At 38.6% G+C, this 26,490-nt stretch overlaps 1 protein-coding gene across 2 annotated transcripts; it reads right to left on the bottom strand.

The window, feature by feature from the left end:
- Positions 1–7,372: 7,372 nt before the first annotated feature.
- Positions 7,373–26,134, bottom strand: mrps23 (mitochondrial ribosomal protein S23). Of its 2 annotated transcripts, XM_053321247.1 has the most exons (6): positions 26,009–26,134; positions 23,456–23,635; positions 18,262–18,336; positions 17,890–18,013; positions 7,646–7,782; positions 7,415–7,460 (listed from the first exon to the last, which is right to left on the bottom strand). In XM_053321247.1, the coding sequence occupies exons 1-5, from the start codon at positions 26,050–26,052 to the stop codon at positions 7,669–7,671; spliced, it is 537 nt and encodes a 178-aa protein (XP_053177222.1). In that variant the 5' UTR covers positions 26,053–26,134; the 3' UTR covers positions 7,415–7,460; positions 7,646–7,668. The 2 variants fall into 2 exon arrangements, with proteins under 2 accessions (XP_053177221.1, XP_053177222.1); XM_053321246.1 differs by having other exon boundaries at positions 7,373–7,782.
- Positions 26,135–26,490: the final 356 nt, after the last annotated feature.

The following is a 26,490-nucleotide window of genomic DNA, read 5'->3' as shown; positions in this document are numbered from 1 at the left end:
AAAATGTCCTGGTGAAACTGTTTCAATTTTAACATCATTGGGCGTGGGTGTGGCAAGGGGACTCCATAACGCCCCCTAACAGCAGGTCATGTGACCAAAAACGTTGTCTGATCTTTATGAAATTTGCACCCATGAAGTTTACGTACATAATGTGGAATCTCTCCTGAAAAAAAATGAATCAAGTGAAACATTTTTTGTCTATAGAGAACTAGTTTTTGATACAAAAGAGAAAATGATAAACAACAATTTAAAACAATAAACAATGGGAGGAAAAAATAAGAAAACTTAAAGCTTGCTGTGTCACTGGTATTGGCACCCTTTGCTGTAAATCAGTATGGAAACACACGATGACTCACCTGTGGTAAATCACAAATGACAATCACCTGTGATAAATTGTCTGTGCCCATGTTACATGAATTAGCCAATGAATGATGATGTCTGTGTTTTTAAAAGCCATCTGTTATCCCCTGTTCCTTTGTCACAATGGTGAAGACAAAGGAGCTGTCTGAGGACATCAGAAGTGTGATTATTAGCAAACACATGACCTCTAAAGGGTATAAGGCCATCTCCAAAGACCTTGGTATCCCTGTTTCAATAGTGCATAATGTTTTTAAGAGGTTTGCCAAGCATGGAACTGTCAAGAACCTCCCTGGACGTGGGGGGAAGAGAACAATTGATGAGAGAAGTCTTCGAAGGTTGGTGCGAATGGTGGAAAAAACACCACGTCAAACATCCAAAGACCTGAAGGCCAACCTGGAACAGTCCGGGGTCATGGTTTCAACAAGTACCATATGCTGCACACTAAACCAAACAGGGCTTTATGGGTGAAGGCCAAGGAAGACACCATTGCTGAAGAAAAGACATAAAAAGGAACAACTAATCTTTGCAAGAGTACCTGGATAAACCACAATCCTTCTGGCAAAATGTTCTGTGGACAGACAAAACAAAAATAGAGCTTTTTGGTAATGCACACCAACAGTATGTTTACAGACGGCGCAATGAAGCCTACAAGGAAAGGAACACCCTACCAATAGTAAAGCATGGTGGAGGATCCATAATGCTGTGGGGCTGCTTTGCTGCATTTGGTACTGGAGGCCTTGACCGTATCACAAGAATCATGAAATCAGAGAATTATCAAGAGATTTTAGAGCAAAATGTCCTACCCAGTGTAAGAAAGCTTGGTTTGAGTCGAAGATCATGGGTCCTCCAGCAAGACAAAGACCCAAAGCACACATTCAAAAGCACGCAGGAATGGTTGAAAAGGAAAAAATTGACAGTTTTAAAATGGCCAGCAATGAGTCCTGATCTCAATCTGATAGAAAATCTTTGGTATGAGCTGAAATCTGCCATTGGGGAAAAGAAACTTAAAAACGTTCAAGAGCTTGAACAATTTGCAAAGAAAGAGTGGGAGAAAATACCAGCTGAGAAGTGCAAGAAGCTTTTAGATGGCTACAAGAAACGTTTGGAGGCTGTCATCACTGCCAAAGGGTGTGCAACCATATATTAAAGAGGGGTGCTATTACTGCTGCACGTGCTGTTTTTTCTGTTTCTTCTTTGAAATTACAATATGTAAGTTAAAAAAATACAATTTTCTTTGTTAAATTACTTTGGACCTCCAATTAAAGGATCCTGATGATATACATTTGGTACATTTCTTTCTGAAGATATTGTACAGGTTATGCAAAAAATGAAGGGTTAGGGTTATATAATAGTGAGAAGGACTGTATGTGGTGGGTTTCCAAGGTTGCATAAATATAAAAACTGTTAAAGCTCAGAATGTGAATCACAGACAATGTGACTAAAATGTAACAAAATCGTGTTAGTCTGGAGAGTAACCAAAGTCTGACTATTTGTTTTTGTACAGTTCTATGTGATAATTCTATGTGTGTACTTTCATCAGTTTCAAAGTTCCCCTCCATACTACAGAAAGAAACAAATGATGTGACCAGCATTTCTATGAGGTCATTTCAAATAGTGTTTTGACAAAACGTTTTATTAACATGTCACTGCTCAAAACACTTACTTGAGTATGATACAAAACATTCAGTATATAACAAAAAACTACCATACATATTGTTGTTTCCAGAATTTCATTGGCTATTAAGAGTGCCAGTCATTAGCAAAATAGGTGGCAATTGGCTCAGATCTTTACATGAAATAGCATGGGCTGATACTTTCTTTCAACTGACTCCTGTTGACTATTGTAGGCTGTGGGCAGAACAAAGATACGGTGGCCCTGAAGTGCAAATCACAACAGCAAATCGCAAAACACAACAACAAATCAGAAAACACAACAGCAAATCACAAATCACAACAGCAAATCGCAAAACACAACAACAAATCAGAAAACAGAACAGCAAATCACAAAACACAACAGCAAATCACAAAACACAACAGCATTAGAGAGACTCACACCGGAAAAGGTAGGTACATGGTAGGTACCTACAGGTAGGTAAGTATTGGACAATGATGCCTCGTCCTGATTGGATGTACTGTCTGTCAGTCTGCGACTTTAGACGATCCCCACCGAGGGAGGACCTAATTTTCTGTGTACAACTTCATTTTTCAACAAATTAAACAAAAATTGTTGGCACTCTTACCTCTTGCACATTTTTTTTTTATCGATAACTTTGTCTGAGTTATCGGTTCCAGCAAACCAAGCGGGCAGATATGCTCGGGGTCTGACATGTATGACGTCATTGCAGTTATTGTCCAATGACACGCCTCGAAAATTTCCCAGGGTTTAAATTTTTTTGGTTTGTTTGCCGGTTACCATGGATCTGCTGCTCTCAAGTCGGAGTACAGTACATTAACACTTCACACACATATTGCTAATATAATACGGATTTTGCATATATATATATATATATATATATATGAAAAAATATGTAAAGTATCATAGGCTACATATGTGTTATGTTGTTGTTGTTGTTGTATGTTGTTGGCACTTCAAACACTTTAACTCGGGTGACCTGATTTGGGGGAAGTCATTATAGGTAGATATGATCAAAAATTGTGAAAATAGCAGATCTACATGCTCAAACCACATCACATTGCAACATGTGAGTTGTAAACTTGCAGATTTGTAATTATGTGGCATCCTTTGATGAAAATAGTGGTTAATAAAAGCAACTAATCAATTAATCAGGATAGTATATAAATATGGTTATTGTTTATACTACTATACTTTAGATAACTAGATTTAGGCCTAGTTGTAACACACCACACTATGCAGAGTTTGCTATTTCAGTATATGTCATGTAAAGTTCATAGACAGTTCAGTAACCGTTCTGAACATTTAATGAGTGTTTATCCACACCATGCTGGCAGGCTCACACCTGCTGAAGACTGTATCACCATTTCCACATGGTGGAGAGTCTTCCTCAACCTGCTGCTACACCACCATGGCAGCGGGAGCCTCACTCTGACTCACCTGCTGCTGAGAGGAACCACTGCTGCTAGCTCTGACACTGGCCACAAATATTAGTTTTTCTTTTCTCTCCGTTTTTCAGCTCCAGCTGGTGTGTTGTTGTTTTGTTGTTTCTCTCTTGAGCTCTGCGGGCCAGTGCATGTCTCTGCCCCGGGGCCAGGAGAGTTACCATGGCAAAAACTAAATAAATAAAAAACGAGCAGCTATTGGCCCATTATTGATCGGCCCACCTGGAAAAATCCTGGTGCTCCCAATGGCCAATCCACCCCTGTGCATATCAATTTATGTAATACTGGATTGGCTGGATCTTAGCTAATGTAACAAGCATTTTTGTCAGATGAGACTACATGGGTGAGTTGCCTGAATTTTCTAATTGTTTGTTTGCTGGTTGGTTTCCTTACAGAAGCAGTGGATTGTACCTGCTGTTGTGATTGTATTTTAAAATGCTTATCATTAATTGAATCACTCGAATCTTAGCTTTACAAAGATGTGCCACATGAATACCCATTAAACTCATTAAATTTATATTTCTGTGGTTCTGCTTGAGGTTCCTTCCTGTTAAAGGGAGTTTTTCCTTGCTGCTGTCACAAAGTGCTGCTCATGTGGGAATGTTGGGTCTCTTTAAATTAAATTAAAGAATACAGTCTAGACCTAAAAGTGCCTTGAGATTACTTGTTGTGATTTGGCACTATTTAAATAAAGATTGAATGATTGATTAATTGAAATTAAATAAATAAAAACAAAATATCTTTGCACTACTGCCTTTTGATTGTCCCTGGTTTTTAAAAACACTTACACTCTTCATTTGTGCTTATTGCTCTAATAATTATTGCGTGCCTATAACTCTAATGTTAGGTTGGCCGAGCAGTTATGGCAAAAAATCCAGTATGCAGTAGGCCTACTGGTGTATTTGTTTAACAGTGCCAATTAGCAATATTTACAGTGCAGGCCTGGCAAAAAAACAATACTGAAAACAAAATAATTAACTAAATGCAAAAACTGTGGGAAAAAAAGCTCAGCTCTGTGTAACCAGGTGTAAAAGAAGCACAGTTAACTCAATACAATAAAAGAAAAGAGACTGTTTACTTTCTATATCTTTATTTATTTTGCATCGGCAAAGTCTCAGTTTTCCTACTGCATTTGAATGCACCGCTCAACTCGCATGGTCCCACGTGGGGTACCTAGTTCTCAGCAGCCAATCAGAGGCTACGCAGGCCACGCTCAGCCTGTCGGCTCTGAGAGGAAGTGCGGCCGCGCTGCTCTTCCGGTCCCTTCCGATTCCCGCCAGAGAAGCGAGGGCAGCTGCATGCTACGAGAAAGAGAAAAGACAGGAGAAAAACCCGGAGTTTACCTGTGAAAAAGGGAAAAAAAGAGAGTCGGAGGCGGCACTTACCCAGTGGAGGTCCGGAGCCGAGTGACTGAATGAAGGAGAGTTCCGTCGGCTAACTGCCTTTTATCCGGAGAGCTGCTGCGAGGTCCAATATCGGCGTGCTCCGCCGCGATACACAGAGCAACGGTCAGGTTTTTAGGAGGACTGAAAAGTCGGAGGTTCACTACAACTTCCTTCTGTAACAGATGGCGAGCCAACTACCCTGAAGAAAGATCAGCACCAGGAGATATCCACGCACACACTCATTCACACATGATACACTTACATTACACTACAAGGACCCCTTGGAATCAGGTGAACTTGTAAAAACTCCACAACAATAAAACCTGCAACAATTCTTTTTTTATTTAAGGGCCCCAACGGACACTTCTTTTTGTTTATAGTGTGCACACTACTTTTTTATTTTTCAACTGGTTGGGTTACAATTTGGCATTCTGTACAAACCATTTGGTCCACTGTAAACAATATATGAGTGGCTACTCAACTGTTATACTTGTGTCTGCCTCATTATTGTTGCTCAGTACCGTGGCTCCTGTCGAATTTAGTGTTTTCTGATTCTGGTCCAGGTCTTATAGCTATTCCAAGTTGTTATTACACTGTAATTCACTTTTACAAGTCTAAAATTGGTTACATCTGCACTAAGCCATGCCTCTAACTCTGGGGGTCCCAGTAGCTCTCCACACTGGCTTGAGACAACTGGCAAAACCTCCCAAAACTACAGCCTCCTCCTTTATATATCCACTGGGTCCTACTAACAGACATTAATTAGTCATTTGTATTCAATTATCTCACAGGAGATTAACACCTGGTCCACAATATACTATAATATTTACAATTTAATCAAAAACATTTTACACCTATTTTAGTCATGTAATATCTTCCATATAAATTTAAAATAGCCTTACAAACTCAACACCCAGAAAACACCCCTCCAGTTCTACCATATTTGGCACTTTCCTCTGGTACACTCACAGGAGAACAGGTTACAAACAATGAGCTCATTCAACACTACACAATAAACAGTTTTGAAAAAACTAGTTTCTGTATCTTAAAAAAAAGAAAAAAAGTGATGCTGATATCAGTACATGCTACGCTACACTACACACACCTCCAAGCCGGCTTGATTTAATTAATAATGGGAGTGGCTAGACAGTGTGTGTCCTTACTTTATAAGGCACGGGCTACCCTGTGACAGTACCACTTTACAATAAGGGTCCCCTTGGATTTATAAATGATTTATAATTAGCTTGTTAATCAGGTTGCATCTGATTCTGCTGCATCTGTCTTTGCATTTCACCTCAAGAAGTGTTTATACTCATGAATAAATGGTGATATGCTTTACACTTCACAATAAGGCTTCTTTTTGGGAGTTATAAATGTTAATCATTCATCAATAGATTATGTGTTTCACACTTTATAACGCTGTGTACACATACAGGTGTATGATGCAGGTCTACCATCTACTCAATGCGTGTTTGACCCGAGTTGGAACCAGTCATGAGACAGCTGTCATCCTGCCTCTCACTGTTCACAGAGACTAGTCTACAGCGTAGTTCCATACAGTTGACTAACATATCTGAAAATTACAATACATTTAACACTTACTGGAAAAATAAAAATATTACCTTTATGCAGCTGCATTCACCTTCAGGGGTTAAGCAGAAAAAAATCCTGGTTCCCCTGTCCATATGGAAGGGATGGTGGTTGGCAGTAGTGGAACAAGTATTGAGATAATTTACTTAAGTAGATACAGAAATGCGAACATACTCCATTACAAGTAGTCCCACATGAAAAATCAGAATGTTACTGTTAGCTGCTGGAGGTGTAGTTAGTTTGAACTACTTTATATGGTTAGTTTAATTTCAGTGGTTCCCAGTCTAGGTGCCAGGCCCCTCCAAAGGGACACCCGATAAATCTGAAGCATTGTGAGATGATTAATTAGAAAAAAAGAAGAAAAAACAACATCCTGATACATAAATCTGTTTTCAGTTTTTGGACTTTTACTCTCATTGGAAATCACTGGTTTCATCTCTAACATAGTGATGTATTATAAAAGCTTGTTATATTATCCTATGTGTCAAATCTTTATCTGAAAAGTAACTAAAGCTGTCAAATATATGTTGTGGAGTAGAAAGTACAATATCCCCCTTTGAAATGTTGTAGCATGGAAGTATAAAGTAGCACCAAATGGAAGTCAGGTGAAGCACGAGTACCTCAAATTGTACTTTCGTACAGTGCTTCAGTAAATGTACTTAGTTACTTTCCAAAACTGGTTAGTGGTTTTAGTTTTTTTACAAAAAAAAATGTTATATAGATAAAGGTTGCTATGCTGGGAGATGAAGAATTTGTAGAAAAGGAGTTGCCTGGGAGTGGCATTGAAACGCACCACCTACAAATACATTCTGGTTGTTGTGGGAATTTCTCCTAGCCAAGTCATTTTCTTGTTTTCTATCCCCAATTCAAAAAATAACTGCACATTTATAAACCTGTTTCCAGTGGTGAAATTCCTCAATTTAACTTTTAATTTCCAGACACAGTTACATACTTTGCCATGTATACAATAGATAGACATAACTATTTCCATGACAATGCAGACTCAGGGTTTCTTGTTCTTTTGATTGTTTAATGACAACATAATGCTGTTGGTGCAGTGCACTGTAGTAATTTACATCTAAGTGACATACATTTAGGGAACCTGGAGCTGGCAGTCCAAAGGGCAGATCCTGAAGATATCCCTTACAGGCATGCCATGACAGTTTTCCACAGATGACCATTAGTTCCATAGGAGTAGCAAAAGTAGAACTACAGCCTCTAAAAATTGATTAAACAGCAGCAAATCTAATGAGTTCTACGTTGTGGTGTGTTCTGTTGTCTCCTCGCTGCCAGCATAGACCGACTGCTGCTCTGTCAACATGTCTTTTAACTTCAGCTTGAGCACTGGATCCCTGGACTCTGCTGACACCTGCAGGATAAAAACAGAACTTTGATGATATGTTCAAAACTGCAGCAACAAGCTGCAGAGAACTGTAGATAATTTATCATTAAATTGTGTGATTTCAAATGTTCTGATACATTTATTCAGATTATGTGGTAATAGAACAAAACTCATCATAAAAAGTACCTTTGTGTGGTTACATGGCAGTGTATAGTTTGGAGTTAGTCTGATTATCCCACTGTATAGCCATTTTGTTTTCACTTCATAATGTATTAATATTAGAATTATTATCAGCCTGTTATTACTGTTGCAATATAATAACTACTTGTAACCCGGACAAATCCTGGTGATACAGGTTATTAATTTTCTTTGATGAGTGGGAGCTTTGTCAGGGCAATTCCACCTTGCTCTATACTCCATCCTGGACGCCTTTTATTAAAAAGCTGAGTCTAATTTTTTTTTTTTTTTACTTTGCTTCATTCACACTTATTCCAAAAATATTACGCCACATAGCTGAACTTACATTTTAGGTAAGCATTTATTTAAATAATTGGAAAAAAAGCACTAAGGCGTAAGAAGTAAGTAAGAAGTTGATTAATGTCGCTTTTCCAATACACAGTTCCAGCACTACTCGGCTCGACTCGAAACGACACGGTTCCAGGAAGGACCTTTTCCATTACAAAAAAAAGGTACCTACTCAACGTGGGCGGGGTCGTCATAGCACGACTCTGCGAAACTGCTGTGACTTCATTTTATACGCAGCACAAACAAATAAACAACGGAGGACATGGAGGCGATTGTGTACTTGCTGCTGTATGTGGCTTTTGTCACACACAAAGCAAGAAAATTGAGCCGTATGGCTGTAACGCTGTTGCCGGTATTTAAAAATGCGGGGTTTGATTCTTGTGTGGGATTCCAGCAACAACTCTTCTGACCAATCAGTGGCCGGCAGTCTGTTGATGTCACATTTAGTATCGGCTCGCTTGGAACCTCAGCAGAGCAGGTACTAAAAAAGTACCAGGTACCAGGTACTATCCCTAGTGGAAACGCAAAAAAAAAACAAGTTGAGTCGAGTCGAATCGAGCTGAGTCGAGTCGCGCTAGAACTGTATAGTGGAAAAGTGCCATTAGTTACAGTGTATTCAGAAAGTGTTCAGACCCCTTCACTTTTTTATTTTGAAGCGTTGTGCTACATTTGTTTAAATTCAGTTTTTCCCTCATCAATCTACACTCAGTACTCTGACAAAGCAAAAACAGGATTTTAAATATCTTTGCAAATTTACTAAAAAAGAACAATTAAAATACAACATTGAACATGAATATTCAGACTACGGGTGTGTATCTCTCCATCATAAGACTGGATTTAATATGTAATATCCTAATCATTTCTTATTGTCAGATTTTCCTTTTTCTTTTTAATTAATTTTTTTTATTGACATTCACAACATATACAGTAGTAGCCACTTCAAAGTTCCCCTCCAAGCTGAAAGCCAGCTGAATGGCAGCCGACTCCCAGCCAAGTTCCAGCAGAGTTCCAGCAGTTGGAGTGACCCCTCATTCTCCTGGGCGTGTCTATCTTTTCCTGTAAACCCGCCTATTCATTGTAATACAGGGTTTGATGCTTCTGTCACAAACTAGCCCACATTCTGATGTTTTATGTTTTTTTACTAACAGGTCATCCAAAATTCATCGAATCAAATCAAAAAATTAAATAACCTACTGACTACTGATTATTTTGTTATTTGTTTTTGTGCCAGCCAACCCCGGTCTATTCAGTGCATGCTTTAAGCCAGGTAAGCCCATCCACCTTATTAGCATTATCATTGCTCAACTTTTTGTTTGGGCTTAATGGGCCGTTTGGTTCCATTGGATTCTATCCGTCATGGTGCTGCGCAGCCAGGTTTTCAGCCTGCGCAAGGCTGAGAAAGAGCGCTCAGATGCCGCGACAGATATGGGCCAGACAGAGTTTAATGAGCATTAATTATATGAAAAAGATAAATATAAGTCAGACAAATTGAGTTTAAATTCAGATTCGTTATTATTATTACAGTAACTAACTAGTTAATTAACTATTGGTGTAAAACTGAAAATTCAACCACACATATGTGCTGGATATAGTGGGGGCACTACACACATCTACAACTACACACCACACTCACTTAGAAAAGATGTAAAACTGAAAACTCAACCACACATACAGTAGCATATGTGCTGGACATAGTGGGGGCACAAACAGTGTCTTGATTTTCGGTAGGGGAGGTGTCCAGCTTGAAGGTGATGGGTTGAGGGGGATGGTTGCAGGGCTGTCCCATTGTCTTTCAAAGCGACATTCATTACTCAAGCACAGTTGCCTCCGACACATACGTTGCGCAAAAACATAATGTGTGCTGTGCGCCGGTAACACAGCCGATCAATTAACACAACGCACTATGATTAAAAAGTACAAGCATATTCTTCTGAGTCATGCCTGAGTCATGCAGTAGCCTGCTACAGATACTTGTGTAAAAAAGACGCACTGATTTCATTCACGCTCACAGCCTCTCCAGCGGAGCAGCTATAGAACAGACATAGTTTAACTGAATGACTTAGAAGCCGCCAAATGACTTACTTTAACGAATTTCATTAGTTTATATAATGCAGATTTGTAAAATATTACTTTTATGAGGGTCACAGTCACAGACTGTATAAACTTAGCATTTTATAATTGTGGTAGCAGCGGTGCAGCAGATGTAATGAAGTCCACGCAGCACGCTGGATGTAAACTAATATTAAGCCTATAGCCTATTCATTATAATGTTGATGGACATAAATTGAGTTATTTTGCCTTAATAATGATAAATGATAATAATGATACACAAAAAATGGTTGGACTGGGAACCCATATACATAATGTCTCCTCGTTGCATTTAGTGTTAGGAAATGACCAGGGCTCAGCTAATGTTGCCTTTTGAAAATCGTTGATTTCCCGGGAAAAATATTAAATATTTTAAAAATATTAATTAATATTAATTAATTAAGTGTACAATGCTCAAGCACACCTCTTCCAACCGTACTGGGCCAGGGAAGTGTACTGTACTCAAGCACCGGACACTTGCACTCACAACAGCCAAATAATCCAGATTTTAGGGGGCAAACATGCTTGTATGATTGCCTAGTGTGAGTGAGCCCTGATTTAATGTAGACACCATAGACTGTATAAAAGAAACCGACCAGTATGAATGAAGCGAGCTCACGGGGCAAGCACACAGGTAATAAAAAGGCAACAATTTATGAAAAAAGGTCATTCATTTCATTGGATCACTTGCTGGTGACGATCAGCCTGTGGGCGTAGAAGCCGCTGATTGGCTGAGAAGCTTTCACTCAAAGCATTCCTCAGGCTGCTTATTGGATGAACAGCTTGAATAAAAACTAACTAATGCTGTGTCCGAAATCACTAACTACATACTATGGGCCTGGGTCAAAATGGGTGGGCCTGGACCTAAAATCCATTCTCCATTCATCCATCCATCCCTCCATTCTAACCTGTAATTTTGTTGTACATTCATTGTATAATGACAATAAAAGGTCATTTACCCTTTACAATGCCGACCAGTCAACCAGAACCCCAGATCGTCATTTAAAAATACATTTTATTTTAATACAATTTAAATTGTGCTTACTGCTTGGAGGGAATATTTTCACCGGAAATTTTTACTGGAAGTGTAAACAAATAGGTACCGGACATCGGCAGATTTGACCAGAGTCCTGTAATTACCGGATAACGGAAACCCAGTATGTGGTTGTCACCGTCTGTTGACATAGCCTACTACGTATTAAATAGCGCGTCCTGTTTTAAATCACTAGACTGGGTTTGTCTCATGCGCTATTTCTTGGTTTGACAGTGACAGTGATCAGTGATCAGTCAGAGGAATTGTTAAGTGTCCGCGAGTGTTTCCTGTGACAGACGGTGTCCTGTCAGATGTACAGCAGCTTCAATTGCATCCTTACTTTCTAATGGATTAACTATATTGTACCCTTCATTAGGCTACTTTGTACAGAAGAATAGAAGTAAAACAAGTAATATTAGTGTATATAATATTTAGCCTAGTATTTTAATCAGGTTTAATCACAGGGTTGTAATGTGATAAATCCAGTTAATTTTTTTAATCGTTGGGACAGCCTTATCTTTTCTATGAGCAGTGGGACTAAACACACTGCTCCTCCCCGTGGACAAATGAGGCATTGCAGCTGATTTTCACTCAGGCAGCTTAGGGGCGTTTCCAGTCGGGGCCTCATTGACAGTCATCTCTGGGGCATCACATTTCCCCCCTGCGTCCATTATCGACCGGTCAAGGACCAGCCAAGGAGCCATCAAGGAAACAGGGGAACTTTGAAATGGCTTCATCTGTACATCATGTGAGCATACTTCTTGCATCTGTTGTCTGCCTTAAATGTCAAAATAATGTTTTAGTTTATGTCCAGACAATGACAGAGAAAACAAAAACCAAAAACTAACAACCATAATAACAACAACAACTAAATTAAATTTAAAAACTATGTACCGGTAGGGAGTGATCTTTCATTATATTAATTATCATTACATTATAGCCACTGGTTTGTGAAAATAAAATCTAGCCTATGGGGCATGACAAGTTTGGCTCTCCTGTGATAACCATTTCCTGGTAATACTCTTTTTTATAAGCCACCAGCAGGATACTTATTAAATGTTTGCCTCTTTTCGGCCATTCCTGAGGTATGTGTCCAAAAAACTGTCTTACTCTCAAGGAGTATTTCACATTTGAAGATATCCTGTAGGGCATTGTGTATGTCTCTCTAGTAGTTCCTCATGACAGGGCAGTCCCAAAAAATATGGTAGTGGTTTGCACTTTGATTTCCACAGTTCCTCCAGCAGACAGAAGAGTTATCATAGTGAGACTTCTGGAAGGGTGTTATAAAGTATCTAATTAGGCTCTTCCAGCCGAACTCCCTCCACTTTTGCGAGCTGGTACACGTCCATTGATACCTCCATAGTGCTGTCCATTCTTCCTCAGATATTTATCCCACCTTCCTTCTCCCATTTTATTTTAATATATGAAGTTGAATGTGATTTCAAATCCAGTAGACCCTTATACAGGCATGAAACAGTTCTATCAATAGTTTCTGAATTATAGGCTCTTATAAACAATTCAATCAAACGTGTGCTTGTCTTTGTTACATTTTTCATCTTCGTATCAACATAATGCCGTAACTGCAGATAGATAGAAGTCTTGTTTTTCTAATGAATGTGTCCTTTTAAGCGTTTCAAAACTGAGCAATTTTCCATCTTTCATTACACTACATAAGACTGTTATACCCTTAGCTATCCAGTCCTTGAATCTAGAATCCAATTTATTAGGTGTAAACTCTGAATCAAAAGCACACCATTTAAGAGCTGTAATATCGGTCTCGAGTTCAGGGCCGGTTCTAGGCAGGTATATATGAGGGGGCAGTCAGAAATGTGAAGGGGGCATCACGTGTACACATCATGCTCCAGCACTTTTTTCTGTCCTTATAGTAACAATGCTTTCTTCATTGAAAGGGGTCTATGTGTCCAACCCCAACCTGGAGAAGTGGATTGTACTTTGTCAGGCCTCTACCTTCAGACCTGTCCAACTTCGGTGTCCCACCTGAACATTAACTGAGGCATACAAACCCCCTGACCACAATAAGGTGGCAATCCCTCAAGGGGGGAAACTGAAAAAAAAAAATAAAATAAATGAATAAAATAAAATGAAATAAAACATTCTTCATCCAGATTTTATCAACCAACAACATAATATTTATCTTAACTGGATGACTTGATTTTCAAATAAATTTTAACCTAAGGTAGGACTTCTCACACTATAGTAAATTATATATAATACTACATATATACTAATATTGTGACAAGCTCACGTGGAAGAAGGTGAAGTGAGACTGATTTCTGCTTTATACAACTCCTGCATCCCTTACACTGCCTAACCACAGGACGCACTATTTAGTCAACATCAGAATTAACAACAACCACACATGATTACTGGCCAGAGGTAATCAAACACACCAGGAGACTCAGTCGCGGTGGCTACACTACTAATTACAGTTAACATCAAACTTAACACTATGTATGGCCATATAACCTGGAAACTCACATAACACAATTAAATATGCACATAACATCACTAAAACACGGCTTTCCTTTCAACATTAACAGTCCCATGAGCCTTTGAGCTCAAACCAGAGAACCAGCTCAAATTGTCCCAATCAGAGTGACCACTCCCCCCTCTGGTCGCTACAATATTTACAAAACTGAAAGGTAGTCTTATTAAATAATAATACAAAATCTTCTCAAACTATTTTATAAAACACAACAGATATACAGCAGAACTTTTTTTTCTTGTTTTTTTGTTGGCAGCTTAACAGGCTGCTTTGGGGGAGCACTTGTTGAGAGGATGGAGGGAGCTGGTGCAGGAGAATCAGTGCTTGCTGATGCTAAAAGGTGCAGTATTGCTAGCTGCTGTGATTATTTAAAAAAAAAAAAAAAAAAACAGTAGAGAACTACAGCCTGGGGCGGGGCTTTACGTAGGGGTCCGTCCATAGACTGTATAAAGGGTCCGACACAGGTCACTTGTCTTCAGTTTGTCACATGCAGTGGACGTGGACACTCATCTCTATGCTTGTAACGCTGCTGCTCCTTCAATGTCTAACCAAAGTCCTTCTAAGAAATATATACTCTTTATACTCTTATTATAATGTCCCTGGTCTAACCCACTCCGTGGCAGTGCTGAACCCTGACACAGGGCTGAGGGGTGTGTGCGGGTGTGTGTGCGGGTGTGTGAGTGCGCTGCGCAGCCTGTGGTGAATACACGTCATAGACTGTATATGATACACGCACAGCGGAGGGACAGAGAGATGAGAGGGAAGCCGACACTGTAGGCTATCGTGTGTGTCCCTTTTTCGGCGGATTTTTCGGCTAATGCACATTATTTTGTCAACTTGTAATGTATATTAATTTTGTGAGTATATTAAAATGTGCTTTCTCAACTTCCAAAATTTTGATTTGAGGGGGCAAGACATTTATTTAAGGGGGCTCTGCCCCCTCTTGCCCCTGCATAGAGCCGGCCTCGCTCGAGTTTATGTTCCTTTATGATAGTTTTCCATGTTTTAAGGGTCCATTTCACCCATGGGTTATCAATGTTATTTATGTGGGTTTGTAAATTGTTATCAGATAAAATTGCCTGTATGGGAATGGATGACATTTTTCCCTCAAGGTTTTTCCATTGGGCAGTGTATGATGGGTTACACCAGCATATCACTGCTCTCATCTGCGCTGCAAAATAATATCTGAAATAAGGCAAGCCCCATCCTCCCTTTTGCTTAACCAGCTGTAAAGTTTTGAGGCGAACCCTTGGTCTTTTACCTTGTCATATATACCTAGATAACATTTTGTCCCACTCGTTGAATTGATTTTGATTAATCTCTATTGGCAGGGTTTGAAATACATATAAAAATCTTGGCAATATATTCATTTTGATAGAGTCAATTCTTGAACTAAGGCTAAAGAAAGGAATTAAATTCCATCTTGCTATGTCATCCTTTATTTTTTTGTGCATGGGTAGATAATTCTGTTCAACTAATTTTGTAAGATCTTTTGGTAGGTTGATGCCTAGGTATTTAAAAGACTCTGTTTGCCATGCCAGGGGATAACTACTTTTTATTTCTTCTGGTGGGCTATAATTATATGAAAGTAACTGGGTTTTACCCATATTGATTTTGTACCCTGATAATTGTCCGTACTGTTCAAATGATAGCATCAATTTAGGTAAAGAGTATGTTGGGTTTCCAAGGTAGACCAAAATGTCATCCGCGTAACAGGCCAATTTATATTCCGTCCCTTTAATAGTGATTCCCTTGATGTCTTCGTTTTGTCTAATGTATTGAGCTAATGGTTCCAAATATAATTCGAAGAGTAGTGGTGACCATGCACAACCCTGTCCCTTTCTAGGGTAAAACTATTTGATAAATATCCATTGATTTTAATCCACATGACTTCCCCATTCTTGCCCCTCTTGTCTTCAGTAATATCTGAAGATCTAGTATTTGACGGTCTAAAGGGGCGAAATAACTATTTTTCACGAGGGAGCTGTTACTTTAGGCTGCCATTCAGGATGGTGACGTCACCGGACAGATTTTCCTTTTTCTAAACTGAAATAACATGAAAAACCAAGTTCACTGAACCTTGTTGATTGTCATATTTGATTTTCAATTCAATTCACCAACAATGGTGTTTGACTGTAGAAGGAACACAGTCAGGCAGTGTATAAGATTTTTATGAAAAATACTGCTTACACCCATTGATGCAACCCAGTGTCCAACAAGTGTAAGCAGTATTTTTTCATAAAAATCTGATTATGTACAGAAAAATAAACATAAACTAAAATGTGGAATAAATGTAATGGGACATTTTCAGTAACATTCAGTCTTCTGGTAAAAAATCATTTAAAATGACTGAACCAACAAAAACACTAACATACAACATATATACAATAAACCTGTTGCTGCTTTTAAAACATTACTTTTAAGACATTTTTGAATTTCTCATATTGCCAACCCTTATTTGTCACTGACCCATAGAGCATCTTTCATGTCTAGAAATGAAACACACCTGTGGTAAATTTCAAGGGCCATAGCAAATACACTGAATACTTGTATTAATGCAATATTTCAGTTTTTCCTTTTAATAAGTTCGCAAAAAATTCAAAAATTAGTTTTGACTAGTTTTGTCATTATATGGCATCGGAAGTAGACTGATGCAGGAAAAAAGAGAAAAAAGTGAAAGGGTCTGAATACTTTCTGAACACACTAGATCCTTAAAGGAAAAGTATTAAGTGGTTACCCAGATCCCAGGTCCCTTGTCCTTCAAATGTTGCTCGACTAATTCAGGATAACTTTCTGTTATCAGGGTAAAAATAATCCTGTGAATGCTCATCCCATTAACTTGGTTCTTTGATGGCAGTCTGAGGATTGATTATGTATGCACCTACATTGTTACTGCTATTTTATTCTACATTGTATTCCACAATGTTTCTACTGTTTCCACACTTTCAACACTGTTAATCATATTACCAGTGAAGGTGGTCACACCGCCAGTGATGTTAGGTGCATGTATTAGTACAGTTCCCCTCATGGACCATATGGGGACTTTATGGTGATAACACACATCTATTATGATAATGTAACTTTGTTAAAACATACCAAGGAGCAGCAATAATTGCAGTGACATATTTCAGCAATTGAGTTTTGCAGTTAATCACTTAATAGTTCTAGTTAATTGTTTCAGATGTCAGATTATACATTCTGGTGACACATTTTCACAAGATGACTTGAAGCATAGTTGTTGGTGAACAGGGAGGGTGGTGTATCTTAATTTAATTTCAACACATTAATTCATGCTCACTGAGCATTGATCAAACACGTAGCCTAACATAACAGCAGTGTTTCCCCTATGTACATTCAGCAGCGGCGCACCGCCACTGCAAAAATGACTGTGCTTGAAGTAACGTGACGTTAACTATGTTGATCACTTGCTCGATTTCATTAGAAGTTGCTAACAGCTAGTTAACAATATAATTTCATAACACAACCTGCCCGCTCCCGTCATAAGCTACTGAAGTAGGGGGAGCAAAATGAATGAATGAAGGGGTGGAAATTTAAAAAATACTTTTTTATCCGATTCATCGATTAATCAAAAAGATAATCGACTGATTAATCGATTATCAAAATAATTGTTAGTCGCAGCCCTATTATTTCTCAAATTTTTCTTCCGGACCCACCTAGTGTTGCTAGGTTACTAACACACAGCACAGCTGCTACAAAGATTTCTAGGGGAAACACTGTAACAGCACAGATTTATCCTGCATGTATGCATATTTTGAATTTTAAGTAGTGTATAAGAATATTTCTACACTTGACTGAAGTGGAAACGTTGTCAGATGAATAAAAACCACCACAGGTTTGTAGTTTTTTAGACATTCTGAGACATAAATAGGTACGAGCCATGCTGTGTTACTGAAGACGATTCCACTGACAACAGTTGGAATCATCAGCTCCTTGACTGATGATTCAATAGCCAAGCCCTTACCGCAGAAGCACCTCGCCTTTTCAGCACTATGTTCTCTGTTAGTAAAGCTTTCCCAGTCTCCTCGAACAGGGCAGAATCATCCAGCCCGCTCTGGCTCTTTAACTCTGAATACTTGTCTGCAAATCTACAAGGTCAAAGTGAACAAAAGAACACATTTTGTAGTAGAGATATTTCATGAAATTGCAACATACAGTAATGGTAATTTTGTTCAAGCTTACACTTTGTTTACAGCTGTTATGGAACTTAACATTACAACACCCATACACTAACCACACTTTTCAATTCCTTCTTCCCATCTAGCTTTCAGCTTGTATATTATATTTTTTCATAAAACTGCAGTTTTTCTTTAAATCAGAGGTAGAAAAAACATACCTTTGACTTGTAGAAACAAAATTTGATTTGGACAGATCAAGAGGAGGACCCATCCCATACTGGTCATAGAACTTCCTGAAAGGGAGACAAGTTATGGGTCGACTTTTAATGCTGACATGAGCAACATCTGGTTTCAATCCATGTTCTTTTTTTCTTTTTGTAAATGCATATTAGCTCAAAAATAGCAAATTTACATTACATAAACACATTACTATAAATCACAAATTACAGTGATGAAACTTGTGAATAAAGAAAAACAGGATTAACTTCAGGAAAATTATTATTATTCTTTCAGTTGTCCAGTTGTCCACCTGTGCTTATTATGGGATCATCCATGGTCCACTGTGTGGACCAACAGGTATTGCACCTCCTGCAATCCAGGTGCCCTTGTTAAAAATATTAACACCTCCACCATCTGTATCACCTCTGGTATTGCATGTGGGATCTAATGATCTCAAAATGCAGCAATCTTAAAAAAATCAAGGAGGATTTTATCTGCCTTATTGACAGCATTTTTTAATTCTAATAAACAGTCCATAATCCCAGGATTGATACCCTCCTTTGTACTGGCAACAAAAAGTTTAGTAGGCTTTGGTAGCTGCATATTTGGCTAAATGACTACCGTTGTGAAAGAGGAAATCCATACATGGACAATTTTGCTGCATTTCACAGAAGAGTGGACCTCTTCAAGTTTTTTTTAAATGTGATTATTTTGGATTTGTCCCACGAACTTGACTTCAAATTTAGCATTGTGTAATCTAAATAAACTAATATATTGTAAGTGATTTTGATTCAATGATATATGACTTTCAATGAACTTCTGTTTATGCGTGTGTGAGTCTAGGCCTGTATTATTGTAAATTGTTATGATTTTTGTGTGTGGTTATGAGAAAAAAGCAATACAGCACACATTATAATTGTCGTTGGTGATGTTGATTTTTGTAACTGATACGGAATAGTTTCCGTATCTGGCAAACTTTAAACCTTTATGTGTGTGTGTGTTTGTGTGTGTATGTGTGGTATTTTTTTGATGGACGCAGGGCTTGAAATTAGCACTCGCCATTTGCGACCCAAATTCCTTATTTGGCGAGACAGATTTTTCTGTGGCTGTCTCGCCACTTGGCTAGAAGACTGAACAGTAGGGGTGCCACGAGATCTCGCGAGACGAAAACGCAACGATATTTCTCATCGAAATGAATATTGTCTCTCTCTCTATAATTAGAGGGGCGCACCAAAAAAAAAAAAAGAAAGATCAGTTTTCTATCACTCATTTGCACGTCATGTCTTCTTTTTATAATGTTACGTGTGGATCATTAACCTTGTTGCAGCTTCTACCTGTTGAGAAGATCTCAGTCAGAAGTATGAGATGAGGAGAGGAACAGGAGCAGGTTAACTGCAGGTCCCTACACTGAGAGTCTGAGGTAGGAGGAACGGAGGAATCTAGCGCATCTATGGAAGTGATGCAAAAGTAAAATTAGTCTACCAAATTATAATACAATTTATATTTTGTTCTACTTGTGTATTTATGTGATACAGGATTTGTGCAATTTACTTTTATTTCTGTGTTTTTTATTTTTTATTTATTTTATTTTATATGTTATAATTTGTGATAATTAGATTCTTTATTTAAATATATTTATATATTATAATTGTTTCTACTCTTTATAATTTACTTTTTAGTATTTGTGATTGTATCTAACTTTTGTATTTATGGTTGTTATTTCCATAAATACCAAAATCTATAAACCATCTATATGGGTAGGCATGGGCCGGTATGAGATTCTGAAATGTCTGTATTTAAATCCCCAAAAAATCCATTGAACGGTCTTTTATTTTTAAACATGTGTAGAACATGATGGAACATTAGTAAATATGTATTTAAAAAAAAAAAATAATAAAAAATAACTGAATTCTTTCTAAATAAAAAATAATTTAAATAAGTGCAGTCCTTTAACTGAGGCTAAACCTGCAACTCAAGTCACGACATAAATTAATTCTCTTTTGTGAAAAAAACAACACAAAATGCAAATAAAAGCAATCACTTAACCTGTGGCTCAAGATCAGAACATAAATAATTGAAAAAGGTAACACTTCTAAAGATAAATATAAATTAAATAAATAAATGCAGGCAGGAGCTTAAAACTGAATCTCAACAATTTTTGGAGACTTGCTCACTATCATATTTGATGTATTGCCTCCTCAGGCTGCCACTGTCCACAAACACGTTGGACCGTCTTCCTCCAAGCCGTGGCCATCTGTCTTTTTACGGTAGCCGAAGTATTTCCGTACAGCTGACTTGGTCCTTTTAAATGGGGGGAAAAGTTCGGGGGGCTCACCTCCTTCAGCCATCATACAGCCTGCAGAGCTACCTGTTTGTAACAGCAAGGGCTACTTTACGCTGCAGCTGCACACGACCTGAGGGACCTCCACTTTTTCTCTGACGAGATATCACATTAAAAAAAAAACCCGCTCATACCGCAGGAACGGTATGACGGAAATTTTTAGTGGTTTTGAAACCGTGACTTATTCATACCGTGGTAAACCTTGAAACCGGTAACCGGCCCATGCCTATATATGGGGAAACCTTTTACAGTGCGGCATACTGCATATGATAATTATATATTTAGAAAGTAGAACTAAAATGATTCATTACAAGATGATTAGTTAAAACATTTCAATTAAATTTCCATTTTGTGAATTTCAAATAAAAGAACAGTCATGTATTTCCTCATTCAAGTTTTCTTAAAAATATAGTTAAAGTCTCGTCTTGATCTCGTGAACCCAATATCGTGTCTCGTCTCGTGAGCTGAGTGTATCGTCACACCCCTATGAAATACAATACAATAGTAAAGCTAGGGCTGGGCGATATGGCCTAAAATCAATATCACGATATATTGAGCAGTTCACCTGGATAACGATAAATGGACGATAACTACCACCAGAGCGATAGATATAACATATGTTATATCTATCGCTCTGACTACTGCCACCCCGTGCTCTAAAAAAAGTTTGGCCACTAGATGGGGCTGTGGCAGCATAATTGCTCCACTCCAAGGTTAGATGTATTGCCCTGGCTGGTGACGACAGTCTTTTTGCACAACTTACATTTTACATCTTTCTGAGCAGTATCTTCCCTTTTGAAACCAAAATGTTGCCACACGATTGAAGACGCGTTTTTCTTGGGAACAAGCTGCTGCTCTTCCTCCTCCTCCACCAGGTGTACCTCCGCCGCCGGCGCTGCAGCTGCCATTTCGACGTTTGAACTGACCTCCATCTATCTATCTATCTATCTATAAGTCATATGTCAAGTCGAAGAAGAACCAACTGTGTACCAAAATGCCGAGTGCGTAATGATATATGGTTCAATTCTTTTACGCACCAGGCGCACGCCGGTTACGCTTGGAGTTTGTTTATGGACAGCCAAACTTGATAGCTTAGTGTCATACACCGTTGGAAACCTCAGACTATTGGCTAAAAGGTTATCAACTTCATTTCACCGAATACTTCCACTGACTGGAACAGCTGTCAATCATGTACTGCCTAATCCTAAGCACTGATTGGCTTGTGTGTGGTGTTGAAGCAGGAGAGGCTCACGGTCGTAAACATCTAGTCACGTGTACTCTGAGATGGACGTACAGGTCAGGAAATGACGTAAACGGACCGTATATGGTTTGTTATTTGTGTTATTACGTTACGTGTTGGACTAAATACATGGACATATTGAGGAAAGTATTTCGGTCATTTCAGAATGGATACTTGGCGAGCTGTACAGAAAGTCCTGAGTCATAAGATGATCGTTGTGGGTAAAGGGAAGACTTTGAAGGTATGTAGGCACTATAGCTTTTCTCACTTAGCTGAGTAGCTAGCCGAGCTAATCGCTAATACTATTACGGCTGTGAGCAACCATATAAGTCGTGAGTGGTCTTGAATGAATCAGGGCAATCTAAGCTTTCTAACTATGTACGGCATGAATATACATGTTTAAGGGTTGGTGTTTAAAACATTCAGAAGAACGTGTGGCTACCTCCTAACATCCGTCCCGTCCCGTAGGCGGAACAGCGTGCGTTAAGAACCGAATATACCGACATGGGCAAAATGACGTTGGTTATCGTCGTAAATTTCGGTATCGATAAATTTTCGGTTTATCGCCCAGCCCTAAGTAAAGCAACGTTTTGGTTTTGGCTAGTAGATGAAAAAGTTAATTTCAAGCCCTGGATGGACATCATGAAAACAGTGCCTCTCCCACAATAATAATCACCACTACACCAATGCTCAAGAGAATGGGAAGGTGTGTTCAAAATGACGTGGACCTCCTGTCCATTCACTGCACCAGAAGCCAAACCATTGGGAGCAGGGCCTTTAGTGTGGCAGCTCCTACACTTTGGAACTCGCTCCCTCAGGACATTCACCAAGCACCAACTCAGGACTCTTTTAAATCAATGTTGAAAAGGCACATGTTCCTGCAAGTTGTTGTTGTTGTTGTTGTTATTACTTCAAGTCTGTGACAATACAAACTCAAAGGAGAGGTTTTAAAACAAGATCTCATAAAACAGACAGCAGTGACAAATGCCACTGACAAATGACAAAACACCTAATACACATGCGGGGAGTTCCGGTCCTCTGAAATGAGGCCAACGAGGAAGTAGTAGCAAGTAGAACTGCATTCTATCAAAAGGCCACCAGGGGGCTCAGTAAACGTTTTCAAAATGTGTTTATGGTCTCAATCGCTAGGTTAAAGCCTTCTTCAATGCAGTATGATGTTCATTTGTGAAATTTTGGCGTCCCTGATTTTATATTTAACGATGAAGCAGGGTATGCTTGGGGCGTGGCTACGTTGTGATTGACAGGTTGATTGCCCAATGTCCTCGAGATCCAGCCCTCGCAACCAATCGCAACCTCCCCTGCTCCGCCCGTGGCTCCGCCCATGACTCCACCTCATGCCCAAATAAGTAGAATCTGGGTTTTTATTTTTCCCAGCATGCACCTGAAATTTTCAAGATGGCGCTGCCCAGATCCGAAACTATTGGCTTCCGAGCAGCAGTCCACAAACCAATGGGTGACGTCACGGATGTTACGTCCATTTCTTCTATACAGTCTATGCTAATACAATATATACATGATACATATTTGCAATGTAGGTGGAAAGGAAGCACAGCTACTATCAACTGAATAGCTGTTGCTACTGTAGACTTACGCTCTAACGTCATCCTCTCTGTAGAAGATTTCAGGTACAGTCTGGTGTTTCTTGGTACAGGCTCTGGTATGTTGCTTCACATGAAGTGGATCCCTTTTTGGTGGAAAAGCCTTGTATATGTCATACCAGATGGGTTTCTCTGCTGACTGTATGACTCCAGAGCGCATCAGATCTCGAATCCTGTTGATCATTACACATTTGATTAGAGTGGTGTTAGACAGTATTTTGAATAGTAGAGCAGATATTAAGACAGAGAGAAATAACAATAATCAAATTGTTCACATTTTAAATCAGGACTAGTGTGTGTGACCAGGAAATTGATCCAAGTCAGCCATGATCAAGGTGATGTTCCAATACTCTAATTGTGTCCACAGTGTTTGCCATACATAGGCTTTCCTTGATAGATTAAGACCTGATTTTTTCTCTCTCCAAACTCCAAACTGAGACTAGGGCTGGGCGATATGGCTGAAATAAGAAATTAAAATAAGGACCAGGGGAAAAAATATTCAATTTCAATTCAAACACTTTTATTGTAAACTTATCCTTTCTCTGAATTTGAACCATCTCAGTTATCAATCAATGCAGACAGGGAAAAGAAATGTCAACACAACCACAACACTCAAATAAGTCTGAATGAAAATCAAAATCCCAATTAACACGTAACTATTATCTCTTCACATTAAGGTGCAAAAATAAACATTAAATAAATGTTTAACAATGATGCAAGTGTTTTAAAAGTTTTAAAGTGTTAATTGCAAACATAGAAATTATATATTTTAGTGATGACACAATGAGATTTTTGATAAATAATTATCAGTAATGTGGATATAATGACAAAGTGGGTAAAAGGCAAATAATAGAATAGCTAGAGCAGTCTTGTAAGTTAAGAAAATGACATCATTTTACTGTTATGCAGCCTTTAAAAGCAGGAAAAGACACTTATGCTGTATCACAATATATTAACATATCCAAATTCTAAGACAATATCCACTCTCATATCATGATATAATATATAGATATAATATGGATATACTGGCCAGCCCTAACTGAGACTGAACCATAGAAGCAGTTTACGGCCTTCCATTGCTTAATTTGGCTGCCTATCAAATGCGTCTGCACTCCTATTAGCTAGTTTTACTGACTCTGCCTGTTTTTTTTTCTTGGCCAGTTAAACTGAGTGGGGCACTTGCCATTGTTTTGCTCAGCCAGTCAGAGCCCAGAAGCCCCACCATGATTTAATGGTGTTTATATCACTCCGACACAGAGCTGTTCCTATTTCTTAATTATATATCTGTTAAAAATAATAAAAACTGGATACCTGGGGATTTGGATATTGTTAGTATTAACACTGTGCAGACACAAACTCTGTGAAAAGTCGCTGCAGCTGTTAAAGTTGACTGACAGCTGATCCAACTGTAATCAGACATGGACATCACTTCATGTGATGCATCTCATGTCTCTAAAATCATATTTCCTCGCTTACTCTCTCCTCCAGTGTTTCCTTGTGTTTCCTCATGCATACATACTAGTCAATAAAATAACCATAAACAACTTTCTTCATTTATTAGAAAGACTTTTCTTTTCATGATATGTTATTTCCCCATTAACTGTTATTATGGATGGATATTATGTTTCCTGAAACACTGAACAATTTTCAGTGTCTAAAAACCAACATGATCATATTCAGGTTTATTAAATAATTAATTCAGAATCAGAATATCAATACATACAAATGCAAATAATCAATAAATGACATGAACGTAATTGAACATGTATTACAAGACTGTTGTGACCTCGTTTTCTATGTTTGGGCATTTTACGGTACTTTTATGCACTTAACGTTTTGTGACGAGAGATGGCAGTAATGAGTGGGAGCAGTGCACTATGCAGTAATTTTTTCATAAGACCATGGCTACCTATGTATTTTTCCCGGTGCTGTGAAGAAGAGAGTGAAATAAAAACAACATATGAGACCGATGAAAACTCAACAGGGTGCTTCTCAATTCTCAAAATTGATGTCTCCTTCCTCTCAAGAGAACTGATACCCGTGGATGCAATTTAAGCACGCACCCATACGACCCATACTCAGGGCAGCGGTCAAAATGGTAGACCAGAACAACTTCCGGTTCAAGGGATGATCGAGGAAATATCAAACCGATTTGGGCTGTAGCCTTAATCGCATACCTATGATGTCTTCATACCTAACATCTTCTGTTACGCTTATGCTCTTATAAAATTACATTCATAATTCCATTAATTCACCATGGGTTCATTTGACTGTCACATGTTAATTTAGAGTAAATGTTATGTATGCAGCAGTTGCTGCTTAGCTGAACGCCATCTGATGACAGCATTGTTTCTGCAGGAGAACCTATTTGATCAATACATGAATGCGTATAACCCCCGTATTGACTCAATGAAACAGTATTGCGTATTCCAAATATTCACCGTGTAGACTGTGCTAACCAGCCAGCGTGTTTGTTTTGCGCTTCATTACTCGATTCAATTGAACAAGCGTTAACGGACGTTAGCTGTCAACAGTAATTAGCTTACCGCGTGAACACAGTTCCAAACTTCTCGAGTCTGCTGCCGGCCATTACACTTTTTCGTCCACAGTTGTGGCACTGTGGCAGTAATGGCTGCTAACAAATAAGAGACCAAAACTGCGTCCGATGACTTCCCCTCAGCCCCTTTGTATGACGTAACAGCATACGTCACACGCAGGTCACTAGTTGGAGAGAGGAAACGTGCTTTTAGATAAATGAGCATGGATGTATAATATAATATATAATAAGAGCTGTTTATTCTGTGTACACCACTTCTATTCGCCCATATTAAAAATGAGTTAAAAAGAATTCCCATCGCTGACAGAGAAGTTATAATTAGCCAACTAGCAGACGGCATTGTTATTGAAAAAATGATCATGTGTATCCATTTCTATCAAAACAATGGAACTATTATCCGCAGCTTTTTTCCCTGAAAGAACGCAGCATGCCCCATGAATGTAACATACCAATTAAAGAAAAGGTCACCTA

This window comes from Scomber japonicus, chromosome 6 (assembly GCF_027409825.1).
Source record: "Scomber japonicus isolate fScoJap1 chromosome 6, fScoJap1.pri, whole genome shotgun sequence".
NCBI classification, from domain to species: domain Eukaryota; kingdom Metazoa; phylum Chordata; class Actinopteri; order Scombriformes; family Scombridae; genus Scomber; species Scomber japonicus.
Note: the sequence above shows the minus strand (reverse complement) of the source record. Positions and strands in the feature narration are given on the sequence as shown.

Coding starts and splice junctions, on each gene's coding strand:
- mrps23 (XM_053321246.1), bottom strand. CDS start 26,052: ATGGCCGGCAGCAGACTCGAGAAGTTTGGAACTGTGTTCACGCG. Junction 23,636..26,008: donor TTTGGAACTGTGTTCACGCG/GTAAGCTAATTA, acceptor AATGATCAACAG/GATTCGAGATCTGATGCGCT. Junction 7,783..17,889: donor AAAGGCGAGGTGCTTCTGCG/GTAAGGGCTTGG, acceptor TTTATCCTGCAG/GTGTCAGCAGAGTCCAGGGA.